Source organism: Salmo salar, chromosome 15 (genome assembly GCF_965601325.2).
Source record: "Salmo salar chromosome 15, fSalSal1, whole genome shotgun sequence".
NCBI classification, from domain to species: domain Eukaryota; kingdom Metazoa; phylum Chordata; class Actinopteri; order Salmoniformes; family Salmonidae; genus Salmo; species Salmo salar.
In genome coordinates this window covers 11,311,562-11,337,804 of record NC_138305.1, presented here as the reverse complement: position 1 = coordinate 11,337,804, position 26,243 = coordinate 11,311,562, and the positions used below count along the sequence as shown (strand labels likewise).

General features: G+C 45.5%; 1 protein-coding gene across 2 annotated transcripts in view; it reads left to right on the top strand.

The window, feature by feature from the left end:
• The window catches only part of LOC106570942 (AT-rich interactive domain-containing protein 3A), a 215,998-nt gene that overhangs the window by 32,475 nt on the left and 157,280 nt on the right, over positions 1-26,243 (top strand). The window contains exon 3 of one of the 2 annotated variants that reach the window (XM_045695443.2): positions 11,241-11,324. The exons of the other annotated variant lie outside the window; for it this stretch is intronic. Within the exon in view, the coding sequence (XP_045551399.1) occupies positions 11,241-11,324 (84 nt within the window). The remainder of the gene's footprint in view (positions 1-11,240; positions 11,325-26,243) is intronic. 2 annotated transcript variants of the gene reach the window in all.

The following is a 26,243-nucleotide window of genomic DNA, read 5'->3' as shown; positions in this document are numbered from 1 at the left end:
ATTGACCGAGGGGGACAGGTTGGTTATGCAGCACCATAATGACTGAGAGGGACAGGTTGGTTATGCAGCACCATATTGACTGAAGTGGACAGGTTGGTTTGCAGCACCATATTGACTGAGGGGGACAAGTTGGTTATGCAGCACCATATTGACTGAGGTGGATAGGTTGGTTATGCAGCACCATATTGACTGAGGTGGACAGGTTGGTTATGCAGCACCATATTGACTGTAGTGGACAGGTTGGTTATGCAGCACCATATTGACTGAGGTGGACAGGTTGGTTATGCAGCACCATATTGACTGAGGGGGACAGGTTGGTTATGCAGCACCATATTGACTGAGGGGGACAGGTTTGTTATGCAGCACCATATTGACTGAGGGGGACAGGTTGGTTATGCAGCACCATATTGACTGAGGTGGACAGGTTGGTTATGCAGAACCATATTGACTGAGGGGGACAGGTTGGTTATGCAGCACCATATTGACTGATGGGGACAGGTTAGTTATGCAGCACCATATTGACTGAGGGGGACAGGTTGGTTATGCAGCACCATATTGACTGAGGTGGACAGGTTGGTTATGCAGCACCATATTGACTGTAGTGGACAGGTTGGTTATGCAGCACCATATTGACTGAGGTGGACAGGTTGGTTATGCAGCACCATATTGACTGAGGGGGACAGGTTGGTTATGCAGCACCATATTGACTGAGGGGGACAGGTTGGTTATGCAGCACCATGTTGACTGAGGGGGACAGGTTGGTTATGCAGCACCATATTGACTGAGGTGGACAGGTTGGTTATGCAGCACCATATTGACTGAGGGGGACAGGTTGGTTATGCTGCACCATATTGACTGAGGGGGACAGGTTGGTTATGCAGCACCATATTGACTGAGGGGGACAGGTTGGTTATGCAGCACCATATTGACTGAGGGGGACAGGTTGGTTATGCAGCACCATATTGACTGAGGTGGACAGGTTGGTTATGCAGCACCATATTGACTGAGGGGGACAGGTTGGTTATGCAGCACCATATTGACTGAGGTGGACAGGTTGGTTATGCAGCACCATATTGACTGAGGTGGACAGGTTGGTTATGCAGCACCATATTGACTGAGGTGGACAGGTTGGTTATGCAGGACCATATTGACTGAGGGGGACAGGTTGGTTATGCAGCACCAATATTGACTGAGGTGGACAGGTTGGTTATGCAGCACCATATTGACTGAGGGAGACAGGTTGGTTATGCAGCACCATATTGACTGAGGTGGACAGGTTGGTTATGCAGCACCATATTGACTGAAGGGGACAGGTTGGTTATGCAGCACCATATTGACTGAGGTGGACAGGTTAGTTATGCAGGACCATATTGACTGAGGGGGACAGGTTGGTTATGCAGCACCATATTGACTGAGGGGACAGGTTAATTATGCAGCACCATATTGACTGAGGGGGACAGGTTGGTTATGCAGCACCATATTGACTGAGGGGGACAGGTTGGTTATGCAGCACCATATTGACTGAGGGGGACAGGTTGGATATGCAGCACCATATTGACTGAGGGGGACAGGTTGGTTATGCAGCACCATATTGACTGTGGGAGACAGGTTGGTTATGCAGCACCATATTGACTGATGGGGACAGGTTGGTTATGCAGCACCATATTGACTGAGGTGGACAGGTTGGTTATGCAGCACCATACTGACTGAGGTGGACAGGTTGGTTATGCAGCACCATATTGACTGAGGGAGACAGGTTGGTTATGCAGCACCATAATGACTGAGGTGGACAGGTTGGCTATGCTGCACCATATTGACTGAGGTGGACAGGTTGGTTATGCAGCACCATATTGACTGAGGGGGACAGGTTGGTTATGCAGCACCATATTGACTGAGGGGGACAGGTTGGTTATGCAGCACCATATTGGCTGAGGGAGACAGGTTGGTTATGCAGCACCATATTGACTGAGGGAGACAGGTTGGTTATGCAGCACCATATTGACTGAGGTGGACAGGTTGGTTATGCAGCACCATATTGACTGAGGGAGACAGGTTGGTTATGCAGCACCATATTGACTGAGGGAGACAGGTTGGTTATGCAGCACCATATTGACTGAGGTGGACAGGTTGGATATGCAAGACCATATTGACTGAGGGTGACAGGTTGGTTATGCAGCACGATATTGACTAAGGGGGACAGGTTGGTTATGCAGCACCATATTGACTGAGTGGGACAGGTTGGTTATGCAGCACCATATTGACTGAGGGGGACAGGTTGGTTATGCAGCACCATATTGACTGAGCGTGACAGGTTGGTTATGCAGCACCATATTGACTGAGGGGGACAGGTTGGTTATGCAGCACCATAATTACTGAGGGAGACAGGTTGGTTATGCAGCACCATATTGACTGATGGGGACAGGTTGGTTATGCAGCACCAATATTGACTGAGGTGGACAGGTTGGTCATGCAGCACCATATTGACTGAGGGGGACAGGTTGGTTATGCAGGACAATATTGACTGAGGTAGACAGGTTAGTTATGCAGCACCATATTGACTGAGGGGGACAGGTTGGTTATGCAGCACCATATTGACTGAGGGGGACAGGTTGGTTATGCAGCACCATATTGACTGAGTGGGACAGGTTGGTTATGCAGCACCATATTGACTGAGGTGGACAGGTTGGTTATGCAGCACCATATTGACTGAGGGAGACAGGTTGGTTATGCAGAACCATATTGAATGAGGTGGACAGGTTGGTTATGCAGCACGATATTGACTAAGGGGGACAGGTTGGTTATGCAGCACCATTTTGACCGAGGGGGACAGGTTGGTTATGCAGCACCATATTGACTGAGGGGGACAGGTTGGTTATGCAGCACCATATTGACTGAGGGGGACAGGTTGGTTATGCAGCACCATATTGACTGAGGGGGACAGGTTGGTTATGCAGCACCATATTGACTGAGGGGGACAGGTTGGTTATGCAGCACCATATTGACTGAGGTGGACAGGTTGGTTATGCAGCACCATATTGACTGAGGGAGACAGGTTGGTTATGCAGCACCATATTGACTGATGGGGACAGGTTGGTTATGCACCACCATATTGACTGAGGGGGACAGGTTGGTTATGCAGCACCATATTGGCTGAGGGAGACAGGTTGGTTATGCAGCACCATATTGACTGAAGGGGACAGGTTGGTTATGCAGCACCATATTGACTGAGGTGGACAGGTTGGTTATGTAGCACCATATTGACTGAGGGGGACAGGTTGGTTATGCAGCACCATATTGACTGAGGGGGACAGGTTGGTTATGCAGCACCATATTGACTGAGGGGGACAGGTTGGTTATGCAGCACCATATTGACTGAGGGGGACAGGTTGGTTATGCAGCACCATATTGACTGAGGGGGACAGGTTGGTTATGCAGCACCATATTGACTGAGTTGGACAGGTTGGTTATGCAGCACCATATTGACTGAGGGAGACAGGTTGGTTATGCAGAACCATATTGACTGAGGTGGACAGGTTGATTATGCAGCACCATATTGACTGAGGGGACAGGTTGGTTATGCAGCACCATATTGACTGAGGGGGACAGGTTGGTTATGCAGCACCATATTGACTGAGGTGGACAGGTTGGTTATGCAGCACCATATTGACTGAGGGGGACAGGTTGGTTATGCAGCACCATATTGACTGATGGGGACAGGTTAGTTATGCAGCACCATATTGACTGAGGGGGACAGGTTGGTTATGCAGCACCATATTGACTGAGGTGGACAGGTTGGTTATGCAGCACCATATTGACTGTAGTGGACAGGTTGGTTATGCAGCATCATATTGACTGAGGGGGACAGGTTGGTTATGGAGCACCATAATTACTGAGGGAGACAGGTTGGTTATGCAGCACCATATTGACTGATGGGGACAGGTTGGTTATTCAGCACCAATATTGACTGAGGTGGACAGATTGGTTATGCAGCACCATATTGACTGAGGGAGACAGGTTGGTTATGCCGCACCATATTGACTGAGGTGGACAGGTTGGTTATGCAGCACCATATTGACTGAAGGGGACAGGTTGGTTATGCAGCACCATATTGACTGAGGTGGACAGGTTAGTTATGCAGCACCATATTGACTGAGGGGGACAGGTTGGTTATGCAGCACCATATTGACTGAGGGGGACAGGTTGGTTATGCAGCACCATATTGACTGAGGGGGACAGGTTGGTTATGCAGCACCATATTGACTGAGGGGGACAGGTTGGTTATGCAGCACCATATTGACTGAGGGGGACAGGTTGGTTATGCAGCACCATATTGACTGAGTTGGACAGGTTGGTTATGCAGCACCATATTGACTGAGGGAGACAGGTTGGTTATGCAGAACCATATTGACTGAGGGGGACAGGTTGGTTATGCAGCACCATATTGACTGAGGGGGACAGGTTGGTTATGCAGCACCATATTGACTGAGGTGGACAGGTTGGTTATGCAGCACCATATTGACTGAGGGAGACAGGTTGGTAATGCAGCACCATATTGACTGATGGGGACAGGTTGGTTATGCAGCACCATATTGACTGAGGTGGACAGGTTGGTTATGCAGCATCATACTGACTGAGGTGGACAGGTTGGTTATGCAGCACCATATTGACTGAGGGAGACAGGTTGGTTATGCAGCACCATATTGACTGAGGTGGACAGGTTGGATATGCTGCACCATATTGACTGAGGTGGACAGGTTGGTTATGCAGCACCATATTGACTGAGGGGGACAGGTTGGTTATGCAGCACCATATTGACTGAGGGGGATAGGTTGGTTATGCAGCACCATATTGGCTGAGGGAGACAGGTTGGTTATGCAGCACCATATTGACTGAGGGAGACAGGTTGGTTATACAGCACCATATTGACTGAAGTGGACAGGTTGGTTTGCAGCACCATATTGACTGAGGGGGACAAGTTGGTTATGCATCACCATATTGACTGAGGTGGATAGGTTGGTTATGCAGCACCATATTGACTGAGGTGGACAGGTTGGTTATGCAGCACCATATTGACTGTAGTGGACAGGTTGGTTATGCAGCACCATATTGACTGAGGGGGACAGGTTGGTTAAGCAGTATGATATTGACTGAGGGGGACAGGTTGGTTTTGCAGCACCATATTGACTGAGGTGGACAGGTTGGTTATGCAGCACCATATTGACTGAGGGGGACAGGTTGGTTATGCAGCACCATATTGACTGTAGTGGACAGGTTGGTTATGCAGCACCATATTGACTGAGGTGGACAGGTTGGTTATGCAGCACCATATTGACTGAGGTGGACAGGTTGATTATGCAGCACCATATTGACTGAGGGGACAGGTTGGTTATGCAGCACCATATTGACTGAGGGGGACAGGTTGGTTATGCAGCACCATATTGACTGAGGTGGACAGGTTGGTTATGCAGCACCATATTGACTGAGGGGGACAGGTTGGTTATGCAGCACCATATTGACTGATGGGGACAGGTTAGTTATGCAGCACCATATTGACTGAGGGGGACAGGTTGGTTATGCAGCACCATATTGACTGAGGGGGACAGGTTGGTTATGCAGCACCATATTGACTGAAGGGGACAGGTTGGTTATGCAGCACCATATTGACTGAAGGGGACAGGTTGGTTATGCAGCACCATATTGACAGAGGGAGACAGGTTGGTTATGCAGCACCATATTGACTGAGGGGGACAGGTTGGTTATGCAGCACCATATTGACTGAGGGGGACAGGTTGGTTATGCAGCACCATATTGACTGAGGTGGACAGGTTGGTTATGCAGCACCATATTGACTGTAGTGGACAGGTTGGTTATGCAGCACCATATTGACTGAGGTGGACAGGTTGGTTATGCAGCACCATATTGACTGAGGTGGACAGGTTGGTTATGCAGCACCATATTGACTGAGGGGGACAGGTTGGTTATGTTGCACCATATTGACTGAGGGGGACAGGTTGGTTATGCAGCACCATATTGACTGAGGGGGACAGGTTGGTTATGCAGCACCATATTGACTGAGGGGGACAGGTTGGTTATGCAGCACCATATTGACTGAGGTTGTATTATAAAAAATAAAGAAAAACCCTGAGTAGGTGTGTCCAAACTTTTGACTGGTACTGTATATAAATATATTTCAAATAATATATACAAATATATATGGGGGATTGGAAATGATGCAGACGATTATATAGTGTACAGTGCATTCGGAAAGTATTGACTTTTCCCACATTTTGTTACGTTACAGCCTTATTCTAAAATGGATTAACAAAAAAATGTCAGTCCTCAATCTACACACAATACCCCATTATGACAAAGTGAAAACATGTTTTTAGACATTTTTGCTATTTTATTAAAAATAAAAACAAATATACCTTATTTGGTTCAGTAAGTATTCAGACCCTTTGCTGTGAGAATCGGAATTGAGTTCAGGTGCATCCTGTTTCCATTGATCATCCTTGAGATGTTTCTACAACTTAATTGGAGTCCACTTGTGGTAAATTCAATTGATTGGACATGATTTGGAAAGGCACACACCTGTCTATATAAGGTCCCACAGTTGACAGTGCATGTCAGAGCAAAAACCAAGCCATGAGGTCGAGGGAATTGTCCATAGAGCTCCAAGACAGGATTGTGTCGAGGCACAGATCTGGGGAAGGGTACCAACACATTTCTGCAGCATTGAAGGTCCCCAAGAACACAGTGACCTCCATCATTCTTAAATGGAAAAAGTTTGGAACCACCAAGACTCTTCCTAGAGCTGGCCGTCTGGCCAAACTGAGCAATCGGGGTAGAAGGTCCTAGGTCATGGAGGTGACCAAGAACCAGATGGTCACTCTGACAGAGCTCTAGAGTTCCTCTGTGGAGATGGGAGAACCTTCCAGAAGAACAACCATCTCTGCAGCACTCCACCAATCAGGCCTTTATGGTAGAGTGGCCAGACAGAAGCCACTCCTCAGTAAAAGGCACATGACAGCCTGCTTGGAGGACTCTCAGACCATGAAAAACAAGATTCTCTGGTCTGATGAAACCAAGATTGAACTCTTTGGCCTGAATGCCAAGTGTCACGTCTGGGGGAAACCTGGCACCATGCCTACGGTGAAGCATGATGGTGGCAGCATCATGCTGTGGGGATGTTTTTCAGCGGCAGGGACTGGAAGACTAGTCAGGATCGAGGGAAAGATGAACGGAGCAAAGTACAGAGAGATCCTTGATGAAAACCTGCTGCAGAGTACTCAGGACCTCAGACTGGGGTGAAGGTTCACCTTCCAACAGGACAACGAACCTAAGCACAAAGCCAAGACAACGCAGGAGTGGCTTCGGTACAAGTCTCTGAATGTCATTGAGTGGCCCAGCCAGAGCCCGGACTTGTACCCGATCGAACATCCCTGGAGAGACCTGAAAATAGCTGTGCAGCGACGCTCCCAATCCAACCTGACAGAGCTTGAGAGGATCTGCAGAGAAGAATGGGAGAAACTCCCCAAATACAGGTGTGCCAAGCTTGCAGCATCATACCCAAGAAGACTTGAGGCTGTAATCGCTGCCAAAGGTGCTTCAGCAAATTACTGAGTAAAGGGTGTGAATACTTATGTAAATGTAATATTTCTGTTATTTTTTTAAAATAAATTAGCAAAACTTTCATGGAACCTGTCTTTGCTTTGTGTGTAGATTGAGTGTGTGTGCACTTCGTTTGTTGCGCTTAGACCTGTGTGCTACATTTACTATGTGTATATATATATATTATCTCATTGACAATATTGTCTTATTTTCGTAATAATGTTATCTTAATAATTGTATCTTATTTTATTATCTTGTGTTTTATTGATGCTCCTGTGTTATACGTGATTCAATTGTCTGTCTGTCTGTCTGTCTGTCTGTCTGTCTGTCTGTCTGTCTGTCTGTCTGTCTGTCTGTCTGTCTGTCTGTCTGTCTGTCTGTCTGTCTGTCTGTCTGTCTGTCTGTCTGTCTGTCTGTCTGTCTGTCTGTCTGTCTGTCTGTCTGTCTGTCTGTCTGTCTGTCTAGGGTGTAACGTGAGTCAATTACCTTGTGTTAAGCCCTCTAACTGGCTAGCAACACTGGTGTGGGGTGGAGGAGGGATTGTTGGAAGGATGGATAAGGAGAGAGAGAGAGAGCCAACAAGAGAGAGAGACAAAAAAGGAAGGAAGATACGACAGTACATATATAGCCTGGGAGAGAGTGGTGGAAAGTGAGAGAGAGGGAGAAAGATTTACACAGATAAGAGGAGAGGAAGAAAGAGAGAGAAAGAAAGAGACGGAGAGGGAGAGAACAACAGAGCTAGTTAGGGAAAGAACAACTTGAACAGAGGAACTATGTGTTTGCATCCCGATGCAAATAATGAGCTTAGGATGGTCTCTCTCTTCCTGTCGTCTGTTATCACTCCTCCTTCCTGATGGTCTCTCTCTTCCTGTCATCTGTTATCACTCCTCCTTCCTGATGGTCTCTCTCTTCCTGTCATCTGTTATCACTCCTCCTTCCTGATGGTCTCTCTCTTCCTGTCATCTGTTATCACTCCTCCTTCCTGATGGTCTCTCTCTTCCTGTCATCTGTCTGTTATCCCTCCTCCTTCCTGATGGTCTCTCTCTTCCTGTCATCTGTCTGTTATCACTCCTCCTTCCTGATGATCTCTCTTCCTGTCATCTGTCTGTTATCACTCCTCCTTCCTGATGGTCTCTCTCTTCCTGTCATCTGTCTGTTATCACTCCTCCTTCCTGATGGTCTCTCTCTTCTTGTCATCTGTCTGTTATCACTCCTCCTTCCTGATGGTCTCTCTCTTCCTGTCATCTGTCTGTTATCAACCCTCGGCCCCTTCCTCATACTGGGACAACTAACATCATCCACTGTGCATGGTTTTGCATGAACGAGCCCTATGCTACTCTCTTTACATATACTGCTCAAAAAAATAAAGGGAACACTAAAATAACACATCCTAGATCTGAATGAATGAAATAATCTTATTAAATACTTTTTTCTTTACATAGTTGAATGTGCTGACAACAAAATCACACAAAAATAATCAATGGAAATCCAATTTATCAACCCATGGAGGTCTGGATTTGGAGTCACACTCAAAATTAAAGTGGAAAACCCCACTACAGGCTGATCCAACTTTGATGTAGTGTCCTTAAAACAAGTCAAAATTAGGCTCAGTAGTGTGTGTGGCCTCCACGTGCCTGTATGACCTCCCTACAACGCCTGGGCATGCTCCTGATGAGGTGGCGAATGGTCTCCTGAGGGATCTCCTCCCAGACCTGGACTAAAGCATCCACCAACTCCTGGACAGTCTGTGGTGCAACGTGGCGTTGGTGGATGGAGCGAGACATGATGTCCCAGATGTGCTCAATTGGATTCAGGTCTGGGGAACGGGCGGGCCAGTCCATAGCATCAATGCCTTCCTCTTGCAGGAACTGCTGACACACTCCAGCCACATGAGGTCTAGCATTGTCTTGCATTAGGAGGAACCCAGGGCCAACCGCACCAGCATATGGTCTCACAAGGGGTCTGAGGATCTCATCTCGGAACCTAATGGCAGTCAGGCTACCTCTGGCGAGCACATGGAGGGCTGTGCGGCCCCCCAAAGAAATGCCACCCCACACCATGTCTGACCCACCGCCAAACCGGTCATGCTGGAGGATGTTGCAGGCAGCAGAACGTTCTCCACGGCGTCTCCAGACTCTGTCACGTCTGTCACGTGCTCAGTGTGAACCTGCTTCATCTGTGAAGAGCACAGGGCGCCAGTGGCGAATTTGACAATCTTGGTGTTCTCTGGCAAATGCCAAACGTCCTGCACGGTGTTGGGCTGTAAGCACAACCCCCACCTGTGGACGTCGGGCCCTCATACCACCCTCATGGAGTCTGTTTCTGACCGTTTGAGCAGACACATGCAAATTTGTGGCCTGCTGGAGGTCATTTTGCAGGGCTCTGGCAGTGCTCCTCCTGCTCCTCCTTGCACAAAGGCGGAGGTAGCGGTCCTGCTGCTGGGTTGTTGCCCTCCTACGGCCTCCTCCACGTCTCCTGATGTACTGGCCTGTCTCCTGGTAGCGCCTCCATGCTCTGGACACTACGCTGACAGACACAGCAAACCTTCTTGCCACAGCTCGCATTGATGTGCCATCCTGGATGAGCTGCACTACCTGAGCCACTTGTGTGGGTTGTGTGTTGCTTCCTAAGTGGACAGTTTGATTTCACAGAAGTGTGATTGACTTGGAGTTACATTGTGTTGTTTAAGTGTTCCCTTTATTTTTTTGAGCAGTGTACATTTAGCATCTCAAGCCCCCTCTTGGGACATGTGTGGTGTGTATTGCAAATTACATATTTTATTGTCTTTAGAATGATAGACTTTGTTGAAAAGACAATGTCATCATAGTAAAATTATGATTTTGTTTTTGTTCAAGTGTATGTTTAAATGATTTGACCTTGCCTAGACTAGACTACATTTAGTTTGTATCTAGTCTGTACATTTTACATGCCATTTAAATGTCCCCTTCCCTTTCATTTTAAAAGAGGGGCGTTGTGTGTTTGTCTAGTCCGGTTGTGGTCAGTGTTGGTCAGGTTGTGGTCAGGTTGTGGTCAGGTTGTGGTCAGTGTTTGTCAGGTTGTTGTCAGGTTGTGGTCAGGTTGTGGTCAGGTTGTGGTCAGTGTTTGTCAGGTTGTTGTCAGGTTGTGATCAGTGTTTGTCAGGTTGTGGTCATGTTGTGGTCAGGTTGTGGTCAGTGTTTGTCAGGTTGTGGTCAGGTTGTTGTCGGGTTGTGGTCAGTATGTGGTCAGGTTGTGGTCAGTATGTGGTCAGGTTGTGGTCAGTATGTGGTCAGGTTGTGGTCAGGTTGTGGTCAGGTTGTGGTCAGTATGTGGTCAGGTTGTGGTCAGGTTGTAGTCAGGTTGTTGTCAGTATGTGGTCAGGTTGTTGTCAGGTTGTAGTCAGGTTGTTGTCAGTTTGTGGTCAGGTTGTGGTCAGGTTGTTGTCAGGTTGTGGTCAGGTTGTGGTCAGGTTGTAGTCAGTATGTGGTCAGGTTGTGGTCAGGTTGTAGTCAGTATGTTGTCAGGTTGTGGTCAGGTTGTGGTCAGTATGTGGTCAGGTTGTGGTCAGGTTGTGGTCAGGTTGTTGTCTTCCTTTCCTTCCTGTCCACTGAAGAGATGATCATCTGTTTTGTCCTTTAAAATGTGTTCAGTCAGGACAAGGCAGTGCACCAGAGAGGAAGCTGGGAAATTCAAGTGTCGGTATCGGTGGCGGCTCCTCGTCTCTGATTCAGGAGGTCAGTAACCCCGCCCCTACTTGCCCCGCCCCCTTACTCGCCTTGCGATACCCCCCACCCACTTAACCCCGCTTCCCCTCCCCTCCACCTTAACCTTCAACCAACCAACCAATTGGCTCTTAGATGCCTCCCGTAGTGCCCACCCCCTGAGGCAGTGAGTGACAGGGAGCATTGGGCTAACTAACAAAAGCTGACCAGCTATGTTTCACTCTCCTCTCCTCTCCTCTCCTCTCCTCTCCTCTCCTCTCCTCTCCTCTCCTCTCCTCTCCTCTCCTCTCCTCTCCTCTCCTCTCCTCTCCTCTCCTCTCCTCTCCTCTCCTCTCCCCTGCCTCCTCCTCTCCTCTCCTCTCCTCTCCCCTGCCCCCTCCTGTTCTGTCCCCTCCTTTCCTTCCCTCCCGTCTCTGTGAAAGACAACACCCTCTTTGGCAGATAGAGAGGTGTGAGGTAACACTCAGCCATCAATCCAATAATGGATCAACTATTGTAAATGGAGTTTGGCTGTGGTGTCATGTTCTACGTATAGAAAACACAAGGAAACTGGAGCTACTGCTTTTGGGATGTGACTTTTTAATGACTGTTTAGTTATTACCTATAGGATAGATATAGGATAAATATAGGATAGATATAATATAGCTATAGCATAGATATAGCATAGCTATAGGACAGATATAGGATAGCTATAGGATAGCTATAGAATCAATATAAGATACATATAGTATAGCTATAGAATAGATATAGCATAGATATAGGATAGATATAGGATAGATATAGCATAGATATAGCATAGATATAGGATAGATATAGGATAGCTATAGCATAGATATAGCATAGCTATAGGACAGATATAGGATAGCTATAGGATAGCTATAGAATAAATATAAGATAGATATAGGATAGCTATAGAATAGCTATAGGATAGATATAGGATAGATATAGCATAGCTATAGGATAAATATAGGATAGATATAGCATATGTATAGGATAGCTATAGGATGAATATAGGATAAAAATAGGATAGATATAGGATAGATATAGGATAGCTATATCATAGATATAGGATAAATATAGAATAGATATAGGATCGATATAGTATAGATATAGGATAGATATAGGCTAGATATAGCATAGATATAGGATAGATATAGCATAGATATAGGATAGATATAGCATAGATATAGCATAGATATAGGATATATATAGCATAGATATAGGATAGATATAGGATAGATATAGCATAGATATAGCATAGATATAGAATAGATATAGGATAGCTATATGATAAATATAGGATACATATAGGATAGATATAGGATAAATATAGGATAGCTATAGCATAGATATAGGATAGCTATAACATAGATATAGGATAGATATAGCATAGATATAGGATAGATATTGGATAGATATAGCATAGATATAGCATAGATATAGGATAGATATATCATAGATATAGCATAGATATAGGATAGCTATAGCATAGATATAGCATAGATATAGGATAGCTATAGGATTAATATAGGATAGCTATAGAATAAGTATAGGATAGATATTGGATAGCTATAGCATAGATATAGCATAGATATAGCATAGCTATAGGATAAAAATAGGATAGAGATAGGGTAGATATAGGATAGCTATAGGATTAATATAGGATAGATATAGGATAGCTATTGCATAGATATAGGATAGATATAGCTATAGGATAGATACAGGATAGATACAGGATAGCTACAGGATAGCTACAGGATGGCTATAGGATAGTACAGAATAGATATAGGATAGATTTAGCATAGTTATAGGATAGATATAGGATAGATACAGAATAACTATAGGATAGATACAGGATAGATACAGGATAGATACAGAATAACTATAGGATAGATACAGGATAGATACAGGATAGCTATAGGATAGCTATAGGATAGATACAGGATAGATATTCGATAGCTATAGGATAGCTATAGGATAAATATAGGATAAATATAGGATAGCTATAGGATAAATATAGGATAAATATATGATAGATATAGGATAAATATAGGATAGATGCAGGATAGATATAGGATAGATGCAGGATAGATACAGGATAGATACAAGATAGATACAGGATAGATGTAGGATAGATATAGGATTGATATAGGATAGATATAGGATAGATATAGGATAGATACAGAATAACTATACGATAGATACAGGATATATACAGGATAGATACAGGATAGATATAGGATAAATATAGGATAGATGTAGGATAGATACAGGATAGATACAAGATAGATACAGGATAGATGTAGGATAGATATAGGATAGATACAGAATTACTATACGATAGATACAGGATAGATACAGGATAGATACAGGATAGATATAGGATAGATACAGGATAGATACAGGATAGATACAGGATAGATACAGGATAGATGCAGGATAGATACAGGATAGATATAGGATGGTCAGGTTGCTTGTCTTCCTTTCCTTCCTGTCCACTGAAGAGATGATCATCTGTTTTGTCCTTTAAAATGTGTTCAGTCAGGACAAGGCAGTGCACCAGAGAGGAAGCTGGGACACAGTCACACTATGGCCACTCAGCGCCTGACAACACAGTCACACTATGGCTACTTAATGGCTGACAACACAGTCACACTATGGCCACTCAGTGCCTGACAACACAGTCACACTATGGCTACTTAATGCCTGACAACACAGTCACACTATGGCTACTGAGTGCCTGACAACACAGTCACACTATGGCCACTCAGTGCCTGACAACAGGGGAGACATTTAGTAGTTGCCATTTTATGATGTAAGTATGTGGAACAGCAGGCCAGAGAGAGAGAGAGAGAGAGAGAGAGAGAGAGAGAGGATTCTAGTGAAATTTGGGATTTATTATAACTAAGTCCTTCCCACACACATCAATTAAACTATACATACCTATATACACATCAATTTTAAAACATTTTTATTTCACCTTTATTTAACCAGGTAGTCTAGTTGAGAACAAGTTCTCATTTACAACTGCAACCTGGCCAAGATAAAGCAAAGCAGTGCGACAAAAACAACACAGAGTTACACATGGGATAAACAAACGTACAGTCAATAACACAATAGAAAAATCTATATACAGTGTGTGCAAATGGAGTAAGGAGGTAAGACAATAAATAGGCCAATAGTGGCAAAGTAATTACAATTTAGCAATTAAGACTGGAATGATAGATGTGCAGGTGAGGATGTGCAAATATAAATACTGCTGTGTAAAAGAGCAGAAAAAACTAAAACAAATATGGGGATGAGGTAGGTAGATTGGGTGGGCTATTTACAGATGGACTATGTACAGCTGCAGTGATCGGTAAGCTGCTCTGACAGCTGATGCTTGAAGTTAGTGAGGGAGATATGAGTTTCCAACTTCAGTGATTTTTGAAATTCGTTCCAGTCATTGGCAACAGAGAACTGGAAGGAAAAGTGACCAAAGAGGTGTTGGCTTTGGGGATGACCAGTGAAATATACATGCTGGAGCGCGTGCTACGGGTGGGTGTTGTTATGGTGACCAGTGAGCGGAGATAAGGGGGGACTTTACCTAGCATGCTTGTAGATGACCTGGAGCCAGTGGGTTTGGCGACGAGACTGAAGCGAGGGCCAGCCAACGAGAACATACAGGTCGCAGTGGTGGGTAGTATATGGGGCTTTGGTGACAAAACGGATGACACTGTGATAGACTGCATCCAATTTGCTGAGTAGAGTGTTGGAGGCTATTTTGTAAATTACATCGCCAAAGTCAAGGATCGGCAGGATGGTCAGTTTTATGAGGGTATGTTTGGCAGCATGAGTGAAGGATGCTTTGTTACGAAATAGGAAGCCGATTCTAGATTTAACTTTGGATTGGAGATGCTTAATGTGAGTCTGGAAGGAGAGTTTACAGTCTAGTCAGACACCTAGGTATTTATAGTTGCCCACATATTCTAAGTCAGAACCGTCCAGAGTAGGGATGCTAGGCGGGCGGGCGGGTGCGGGCAGCGATCGGTTGAAGAGCATGCATTTAGTTTTACTAGCATTTAAGAGCAATTGGAGGCCACGGAAGGAGAGTTGTATGGCATTGAAGCTCGTTTGGAGGTTTGTTAACACAGTGTCCAAAGAAGGGCCAGATGTATACAGAATGGTGTCATCTGCGTAGAAGTGAATCAAAGAATCACTCGCAGCAAGAGCGATATCATTGATATATACAAAGAAAAGAGTCGGCCCGAGAATTGAACCCTGTGGCACCCCCACAGAGACTGCCAGAGGTCCGGACAACAGGCCCTCCGATTTGACATACTGAACTCTATCTGAGAAGTAGTTAGTGAACCAGACGAGGCAGTCATTTGAGAAGCCAAGGCTATTGAGTCCGATAATTGTCAAACTCACTCTCATTTGCAATTTCGACCTGTTGAAACCTTTGCTCTTCTATTTTCAAACCCTAGCTCCAGGTTTGGTAATTTACCTGTCTGACATGAGCTCGCTAGTGCTGAGGTGGGAGGGGTGGCAATATCTGAGTTGTGTCCTTAAAAATGTGCAGCAAAGTGCGAATTTCAGGCAGCTCTTATAGGGATATTTAAGGCCAGCCAAAAGCTGGTTGGTTTTGGCATGGATCTTGACAGTGGAAGCGCAGCCTATCCAGCCGTAACACCGTGCCCGTATGCACCCTTTTTTGAGCCTATAAACCTTGTTTTTAGAAAGATAAAATACCAATGTTTTTCCCCATTTCGTTCCATTTGATGGAACGAGAGATGAGATGATCCAGTGACACCTTTTAGTTATTTTCCTGGATGGAACAATAGCTTGTTTTTCGGTAAGTTCTTTCAAATATTTACATTATCTAATACCTTCATAAACCACATGACAATGGCACGAAGGGGGGTCCAACGAGGCCAGGATTTTCTAGCTAAATGAATTCATTAGACTAGGCTATTGGTACTCTTCAAGGCCTGGTTAGTCTACTGTTAAATATGAATATGGTCATTTTGACCATATTTGTATTTATTAAGGATCTCCATTAGTTCCTGCCAAGGCAGCAGCTACTCTTCCTGGGGTTTATTATGGATCCCCATTAGTTCCTGCCAAGGCAGCAGCTACTCTTCCTGGGGTTTATTATGGATCCCCATTAGTTCCTGCCAAGGCAGCAGCTACTCTTCCTGGGGTTTATTATGGATCCCCATTAGTTCCTGCCAAGGCAGCAGCTACTCTTCCTGGGGTTTATTATGGATCCCCATTAGTTCCTGCCAAGGCAGCAGCTACTCTTCCTGGGGTTTATTATGGATCAAATCCAATTTATTTATATAGCCCTTCTTACATCAGCTGATATCTCAAAGTGCTGTACAGAAACCCAGCCTAAAACCCCAAACAGCAAGCAATGCAGGTGTAGAAGCACGGTGGCTAGGAAAAACTCCCTAGAAAGGCCAAAACCTAGGAAGAAACCTAGAGAGGAACCAGGCTATGAGGGGTGGCCAGTCCTCTTCTGGCTGTGCCGGGTGGAGATTATAATAGCACATGGCCTAGATGTTCAAATGTTCATAAATGACCAGCATTGTCAAATAATAATAATCATAGTAGTTGTCGAGGGTGCAACAAGTCAGTAACACAAGAGTAAGTGTCAGTTGGCTTTTTCATAGCCAATCTTTGAGAGTATCTCTACCGTTCCTGCTGTCTCTAGAGAGTTGAAAACAGCAGGTCTGGGACAGGTAGCACGTCCGGTGAATAGGTCAGGGTTCCAGCAGGTCTGGGACAACAGGTCTGGGACAGGTAGCACGTCCGGTGAACAGGTCAGGGTTCCATAGCTGCAGGCAGAACAGTTGGAACTGGAGCAGCAGCACGGCCAGGTGAACTGGGGACAGCAAGGAGTCATAAAGCCAGGTAGTCCTGAGGCATGGTCCTAGGGCTCAGGTCCTCTGAGAGAGAGAAAGAAAGAAAGAGAAAGAGAGAATTAGAGAGAGCATATTTAAATTCACACAGGACACCGGAAAAGACAAGAGAAATACTCCAGATGTGACAGACTGACCCTAGCCCCCCGATACATAAACTACTGCAGCATAAATACTGGAGGCTGAGACAGGAGGGGTCAGGAGACACTGTGGCCCCATCCGATGAAACCCCCGGACAGGGCCAAACAGGTAGGATATAACCCCACCCACTTTGCCAAAGCACAGCCTCCACACCACTGGAGGGATATCTCCAACCACCAACATACCATCCCGGGACAAGGCCGAGTATAGCCCACAAAGATCTCCGCCACGGCACAGCCCAAGGGGGGGCGCCAACCCAGAAAGGAAGACCACGTCACGTCATGGACCACGTCATGGATCCCCATTAGTTCCTGCCAAGGCAGCAGCTACTCTTCCTGGGGTTTATTATGGATCCCCATTAGTTCCTGCTAAGGAAGCAGCTACTCTTCCTGGGGTTTATTATGGATCCCCATTAGTTCCTGACAAGGCAGCAGCTACTCTTCCTGGGGTTTATTATGGATTCCCATTAGTTCCTGACAAGGCAGCAGCTACTCTTCCTGGGGTTTATTATGGATCCCCATTAGTTCCTGCCAAGGCAGCAGCTACTCTTCCTGGGGTTTATTATGGATCCCCATTAGTTCCTGCCAAGGCAGCAGCTACTCTTCCTGGGGTTTATTATGGATCCCCATTAGTTCCTGCCAAGGCAGCAGCTGCTCTTCCTGGGGTTTATTATGGATCCCCATTAGTTCCTGCCAAGACAGCAGCTACTCTTCCTGGGGTCCAGCAATAAGGCAGTTATATACAATTTAAAGTATTACGTGACATTCATAACAGATTTCACAACACACTAAGTGGCGCTTTGAGGATGAAATGTTCTGAAACTTTTTTATATTTTATGATATTCATCTGAACATACTACTAGAGTGTAAAATACACATGACTTCTATGGTTAATAAGTAAAGGATCAAAAAAACTGCTTAGTGGGCATTATATGAATCAGTTTCTTATTGAGGGTCAAATAGCTTGAATAGTTCACTGTTGTGAAAAACTGATTCTACACTGCTCTGTAAGGAAATGTATGATGACAAACTAAGAGGTCTTCTGGCCATTATCCTGCAAATGACTTTAACGTCGAATGGAATGCCCACTCTGACCTTAATACTACATCTAATGTAATGCCCACTCTACCCTTAATACAACATCTAATGGAATACCCACTCTACCCTTAATACAACACCTAATGGAATACCCACTCTGACCATAATACAACATCTAATGTAATGCTCACTCTGACCTTAATACAACATCTAATGTAATGCTCACTCTGACCTTAATACAACACCCAATGGAATGCCCACTCTGACCTTAATACAACATCTAATGGAATGCTCACTCTGACCTTAATACAACATCTAATGGAATGCCCACTCTGACCTTAATACAACACCTAATGGAATGCCCACTCTGACCATAATACAACATCTAATGGAATGCTCACTCTGACCATAATACAACATCCAATGGATTGCTCACTCTACCCTTAATACAACATCTAATGGAATGCTCACTCTACCCTTAATACAACATCTAATGGAATGCTCACTCTACTCTTAATACAACATCTAATGGAATACCCACTCTACCCTTAATACAACACCTAATGTAATGCCAACTCTACCCTTAATACAACACCTAATGGAATTCCCACTCTGACCTTAATACAACATCTAATGGAATGCCCACTCTGACCTTAATACAACATCGAATGGAATGCCCACTCTGACCTTAATACAACACATAATGGAATACCCACTCTGACCATAATACAACACCTAATGGAATGCCCACTCTACCCCTTACATCTAGACGTTCCGCTAGCGGAACACCTGCTCCAATATCCAATGATGGGCGTGTCCTCGAAAATCCGAAAACTTCCATTTTTCAAACATATGACCATTTTACACCATTTTAAAGACAAGACTCCTTTATCTAACCACACTGTCCGATTTCAAAAAGGCTTTACAGCGAAAGCAAAACATTAGATTATGTCAGCAGAGTACCCAGCCAGAAATAATCAGACACCCATTTTTCAAGCTAGCATATAATGTCACAAAAAACAAAACCACAGCTAAATGCAGCACTAACCTTTGATGATCTTCATCAGATGACACTCCTAGGACATTATGTTATACAATACATGCATGTTTTGTTCAATCAAGTTCATATTTATATCAAAAAACAGCTTTTTACATTACCATGTGACATTCAGAACTAGCATACCCACCGAAACTTCCGGTGAATTTACTAAATTACTCACGATAAACGTTCACAAAAAACATAACAATTATTTTAAGAATTATAGATACAGAACTCCTTTATGCAATCGCTATGTCCGATTTTAAAATAGCTTTTCGGTGAAAGCACATTTTGCAATATTCTGAGTAGATAGCTCGCCATCACGGGCTAGCTATTTTGACACCCACCAAGTTTGGCCCTCACCAAACTCTACCCTTAATACAACATCTAATGTAATGCTCACTCTGACCTTAATACAACACCTAATGTAATGCCCACTCTGACCATAATACAACATCTAATGGAATGCCCACTCTGACCTTAATACATCTAATGTAATGCTCACTCTGACCATAATACAACATCTAATGGAATGCCCACTCTGACCGTAATACAACATCTAATGGAATGCTCACTCCGACCTTCTTACTACAATGGCATGAAAAGCTATCGCCCTTTTTTATTCACTTAGAATGCGGTGGTCGAAAAAAATGGTCCTTTGATTATTGTGTGAAGAAAGTAGGATTGCCTCATTGTATTTATTGAATCCTGGAAGCCGATCTTTTTCCCAGGCGGTGACAGACCCTTTTTCTTTTTCCACTGCATTCCACTCTCGAGGTCATTGGCCATTGCAATGTCCTTTAAACAACAGAATTTAAAAGAGAGGAAAACAACGTTTTCCTTTTTTTTTTTCTTCTTCCATAAATGTCTTTGATGGTCTTTTGTCCTTTCCTCAGACATTCTTCATGGAATGGCCAGGGGTCTTTTGTTTTTCCCCCCGAATGTGGTACTGGCTCTCGTTGCCTTCATCCGAGGCCGAGTTATTTCCTGTGTCATTTAGTTTGATTCCGTTGGATAGCAGACAGTCCATCCTTGTGTCCACCTTTAACCCATCTGTAGAAATTCACCATCAATGTGTCTTTTTTTTGTTCATGAAAATGTCCTACTGGAAATTCGGAGATAATTGACAACAGGGAAATAGTTTGTCTTTCGCAGGCGAGTGGGGTTTCCCAGGCTTGATGCCGAACACCTCAGCGAAAAGTGTGAACTGAAAGAGAAAAGGCAACAAGGAGAGGACACACTAGTTGATTTAATGTCATTGAAGTCCATAACCGTCGTCATTTTAACTGTAATAGAGAGGAATCCTCCCCCCCCAAAGCCTGGGCCTCAGCTGCTCTACCGTCAGGATCAGGAAAGAAATCAGTAAATTCAGATTGAAAGTGTAGTTAGAATCAATACAAACTAGATATAGTTCCTAACACACTCTATATAGATCCTCTGGTATTAGAAGGAAACAGTTGCACTTCCTTTCTTTGTTTTCCCTGCTCAGATAGCACGGAGGAATAACATTGCACAAACAAAGGAAGGTTATAACTTCAAGGGCGTAATTTATGGGGGGGGGGGGGGGGGGGCATAGTCCCCCCTCCATTTTTATTTGGCCTCAATGGTATGAGAGCGAAGAATGAAGATGAAACTTCTTATTATAAATGATAATGCATTCTGATCAATTTGCTCCAGATACAACACAAACAGATTTGACCCCCTCCACCCTCTTACATCAGTTGGAAATTCTGGTGGCTCTTCATAAAATAATGATATGACTGAGTAAGACCTAGTGGCTAGGACTCCTCTATAGCCAATCATTATTTACTGCCCCACTAAAAGGCGCTAGGCATCTCCATCAGCCGTGGACATAATCCCATTCTCCCCGAATAAGGCCTAATGACGTAAAAATAGAATTCTGACAAGGTAATGGATTTTTTTTCTTCTTTTTTTCCCTTGACCAATTTCATTCACAGCCCATCAACGCTCCTTCCTGACAAATGTCCGGTCGGCCGTGTAGTAAAGAGCCACGCTCGCTGGGAGGAGAGGATAGAGGATTATTCAAACGGCTTCACATGGAGGATGATAAATCAATATTAACCCCTTTGGAAGAAAAAAGAAAAGACAAGAGAGGCCAATGGAGGCTATATAAGTCTGGAGGGAAGGAGGGAGTCAGCACTTAATAGAATGGTCAACAGTGGACTTGTTTTTGGCGTCAAGCAGACCCATGTGGCCCAGGGAGGGGGTTAGACTTGGCCTAGCGGTTGGCTGAAGCAAGGTCTCTACAGGGGGTGATCTCTCTCTCTCTCTCTCTCTCCTCTCTCTCTCTCTCTCTCTCTCTCTCTCTCTCTCTCCTCTCTCTCTCTCTCTCCTCTCTCTCTCTCTCTCTCTCTCATCCTCTCTCTCTCTCTCTCTCTCTCTCTCTCTCTCTCTCTCTCTCTCTCTCTCTCTCTCTCTCTCTCTCTCTCTCTCTCTCTCTCTCTCTCTCTCTCTCTCTCTCTCTCCTCTCTCTCCTCTCTCTCTCTCTCTCTCTCTCTCTCTCTCTCTCTCTCTCTCTCTCTCTCTCTCTCTCTCTCTCTCTCTCTCACTAACCAATAAACATTTATAACAGATAACTGAGAGGAAATTAAAATTATCTTTAATTAGGCTCCACATGGCCCTCCGGCCAACTGAACTATGAAAAACTATTCCCACTGCTGCGGGGATTCAGGTTTGATTTAAATTCCTGATTTGAGTCACTCAAATTCCCAGAGTAAATTAATAAAGATTGACAATCTTTCTTAAATCTAGAATCCTAAATTGCTACATCCATTTCATTATTTAATGATATCTATAGTAACCATTGATTTTATTTGTTGTTGTTGTTGAAGAATATTATTTATAAATGCCTCATGAGCTTAGTTCTGTCACGGTTGTTGTCGGTGAATGAGGACCAAAACGCAGCAGGTACGTGAATGCTCATCTTGATTTTTAATTACTCTCAAAAATTAACATACAAAATAACGAAAAAACGAACACTCAACAAATAAACAGTCTGGTAAGGCACAAGGCTATACACAGAATAATCACCCACAAATCACACACACAAACACACCCTAATATATGGGACTCTCAATCAAAGGCAGATAGACAACACCTGCCTTCAACTGAGAGTCCCAACCCCAATTAACCAAACATAGAAACACACACACCAGACTAACCATAGAATACAACCACATAGACCATCAACCAAAAACCCAGAAATACTAAATCAAACACCCTTTACACAAACACACCACCACGAACCACATAAAACAAATACCCTCTGCCACGTCCTGACCAAACTACAAAAACAATGAACCTTATAGTGGCAAGGACGTGACAGTACCCCCCCCTTAAAGGTGCTACCCCAGAAGCACCTTAAAAAATAACCCCAAGCAACACCAAAAAAAAAAAATCCCCTTTTCTAAAGGGAGGGAAGGGAGGGTGGCTGCCGTCAACGACGGCACTGTGCTACACCCCACCTCCCCAACCCACCTATTTCTGGAGGTGGCTCTGGTTCCGGCCGTTCCAGGCTGTCGGGCCACTCTGGCATCGCCGAGGGGCAGTCGGGCCAGTCTGGCATCGCCGGGGGGCAGTCGGGGCAGTCTGGCAGTTCGGGACAGTCTGGGCAGTCTGGCAATTCGGGACAGTCTGGGCAGTCTGGCAATTCGGGACAGTCTGGGCAGTCTGGCAATTCGGGACAGTCTGGGCAGTCTGGCAATTCGGGACAGTCTGGGCAGTCTGGCAATTCGGGACAGTCTGGGCAGTCTGGCAATTCGGGAAGTTCAGGGCAGTCTGGCCATTCCGGCAGTTCAGGGCAGTCTGGCCACTCCGGCAGTTCAGGGCAGTCTGGCCACTCCGGCAGTTCAGGGCAGTCTGGCCACTCCGGCAGTTCAGGGCAGTCTGGCCACTCCGGCAGTTCAGGGCAGTCTGGCCACTCCGGCAGTTCAGGGCAGTCTGGCCACTCCGGCAGTTCAGCGCAGTCTGGCCACTCCGGCAGTTCAGCGCAGTCTGACCACTCCGGCAGTTCAGCGCAGTCTGGCCACTCCGGCAGTTCAGCGCAGTCTGGCCACTCCGGCAGTTCAGCGCAGTCTGGCCACTCCGGCAGTTCAGCGCAGTCTGGCCACTCCGGCAGTTCAGCGCAGTCTGACCACTCCGGCAGTTCAGTGCAGTCTGACCTCTCTGGCGACTGTTGACTGGCGGGCAGCTCTGACGACTGTTGACTGGCGGGCAGCTCTGACGATGACTGTTGACTGGCGGGCAGCTCTGATGAAGACTGTTGACTGGCGGGCAGCTCTGATGAAGACTGTTGACTGGCGAGGCTGGGTTGACGCACTTGTAGCCTGGTGCGTGGTGCTGGTACTGGGCTTACCAGATTATGTACACGCACCTCCAGGCTAGTGCGGGGAGCGGGAACAGGACGAGTCGGACTGGGTTGACGCACTTCCGGGTCCGCACGAGAGACAGGAGCTGGAAACCCAGGGCTATGGAAGCGCACAGTCGGTCTCGATCTTACCTCCTGCACAACCCGTCTTGGCTGGATGGAACTAGTAGCCCTGTACGAGCGGGGTGCCGGTACAGGGCAGACTGGGCTGTGCAGGGGCCTGATGGTAGCCGTGCGTAGAGCGGGAGTTGGGTAGCCTGGTCCTCGGAGGCGTACCGGCGACCAGATGCGCTGCGCAGGCATCCTCCTACCAGGCTGGATGCCCGCTCTAGCACGGCACCTGCGAGGGGCTGGAATAACGCGCACCGGACTGTGCGTGCGTATGGGTGAGATAGTGCGCTCCTCAGCGAAACATAGCGCTCTCCACCCCATACGCTCCTCCATATAACCACGGGTAGCTGGCTTCCGGCTCTTCTTACGCCTAGCCAAACTACCCATGTGCCCCCCCCCAAAATTTTCTTGGGGGTGCCTCTCGTGCTTCTCCTTCAGCGCGTACTTGGCCTCGTACCACCGCCTCTCCGCCTTGGCTGCCTCAATTTCCCACTGCGGGCGTCGATAATCCCCAGCCTGGTGCCAAGGTCCGGCCCCGTCCAGAACTTCCTCCCAGGTCCATTTCTCCCGCCAGTCCAACTCGAATTCTCTCTGCTCCTTCTTCTGCTGCTTGGTCCTTGAGTGGTGGGTGATTCTGTCACGGTTGTTGTCGGTGAATGAGGACCAAAACGCAGCAGGTACGTGAATGCTCATCTTGATTTTTAATTACTCTCAAAAATGAACATACAAAATAACGAAAAAACGAACACTCGATAAATAAACAGTCTGGTAAGGCACAAGGCTATACACAGAATAATCACCCACAAATCACACACACAAACACACCCTAATATATGGGACTCTCAATCAAAGGCAGATAGACAACACCTGCCTTCAACTGAGAGTCCCAACCCCAATTAACCAAACATAGAAACACACACACCAGACTAACCATAGAATACAACCACATAGACCATCAACCAAAAACCCAGAAATACTAAATCAAACACCCTTTACACAAACACACCACCCCGAACCACATAAAACAAATACCCTCTGCCACGTCCTGACCAAACTACAAAAACAATGAACCTTATACTGGCCAGGACGTGACAAGTTCAAAGGGCACACTCCATGAGAACCCAGAATATAAGCTTGTTTTTTACTAAACAAAGTAAATTTAAACAAACACTGTATAGCCTCAAAACATGGTTACAACTGGTCAGTCCTTGCATCAAAATGACCTGTCTATGAATTTGAGATTGCTAAAAAAAAATTTACAGCTCAGCATTTTACCAAAAAACGTAGGCAGGGTGTCCATTTTTGTTATTGTTAAAATTAAGAATTATAGCTTTAAATGCTATACCTATATAATCCCTACAAAACCCTGTCTGTGTCTTAAAGAATGTGGCCTTGGTCTGGTCTGTAAGGGGATCTTCTTTTATCAGCTGAGGAATCAGTGCTGTGAAATCTAACAGGAGCTTGCTGACACTCTGTTTCTATTTGGGACTGACCCACATCCAGCAGCACCATGGCTCTGTGGTAGAGCTCTGGTTTGCGTCCCAAACTGCACCCTGTTCCCTATATAGTGCACTACTTTTGAACAGATGCTTATGAGCCCTGGACAAGTCCCATTTGGAATGCAACTCCTGGATTCCTTTGTTGGTCACAGGGGCAGTTCTGGGGGGGGGGGGGGGGGGGCAGTGCCCCTGTGACAACAATTTTGGACCCCATTGTGGCCCCTCTAAATGTGGAGTATGAAATAATTTTTACATAACACATTTTTGCTATCGTTCTTTTTTTTTTTTACATCCGTTATTAGACAGTGGCAACGATGATGATTATGAACATGGTCTTTTGCCTGCTAATGCGGTGAAGAAAACGATATGACAACAATAACGTATAATGTAACTGGCCCCTCTAACAGTACAACTGGCCCCAGCTTGGCCCCCAGTTGAAACGGTCTGGAACCGCCCCTGGTTGGTCAGAGATCACTAAGGGGATCACAGAGTTACAACAACAGATTAGCGAGGGAGCGCATGAGGCAGGGAAGCTAGGGTACATGTAGGCTAACACTCCAATACATGTAGGCTAACACTCCAATACATGTAGGCTAACACTCTAATACATGTAGGGTAACACTCCAATACATGTAGGCTAACACTCCAATACATGTAGGCTAACACTCCAATACATGTAGGCTAACACTCCAATACATGTAGGCTAACACTCTAATACATGTAGGCTAACACTCCAATACATGTAGGCTAACACTCCAATACATGTAGGCTAACACTCTAATACATGTAGGCTAACACTCTAATACATGCAGGC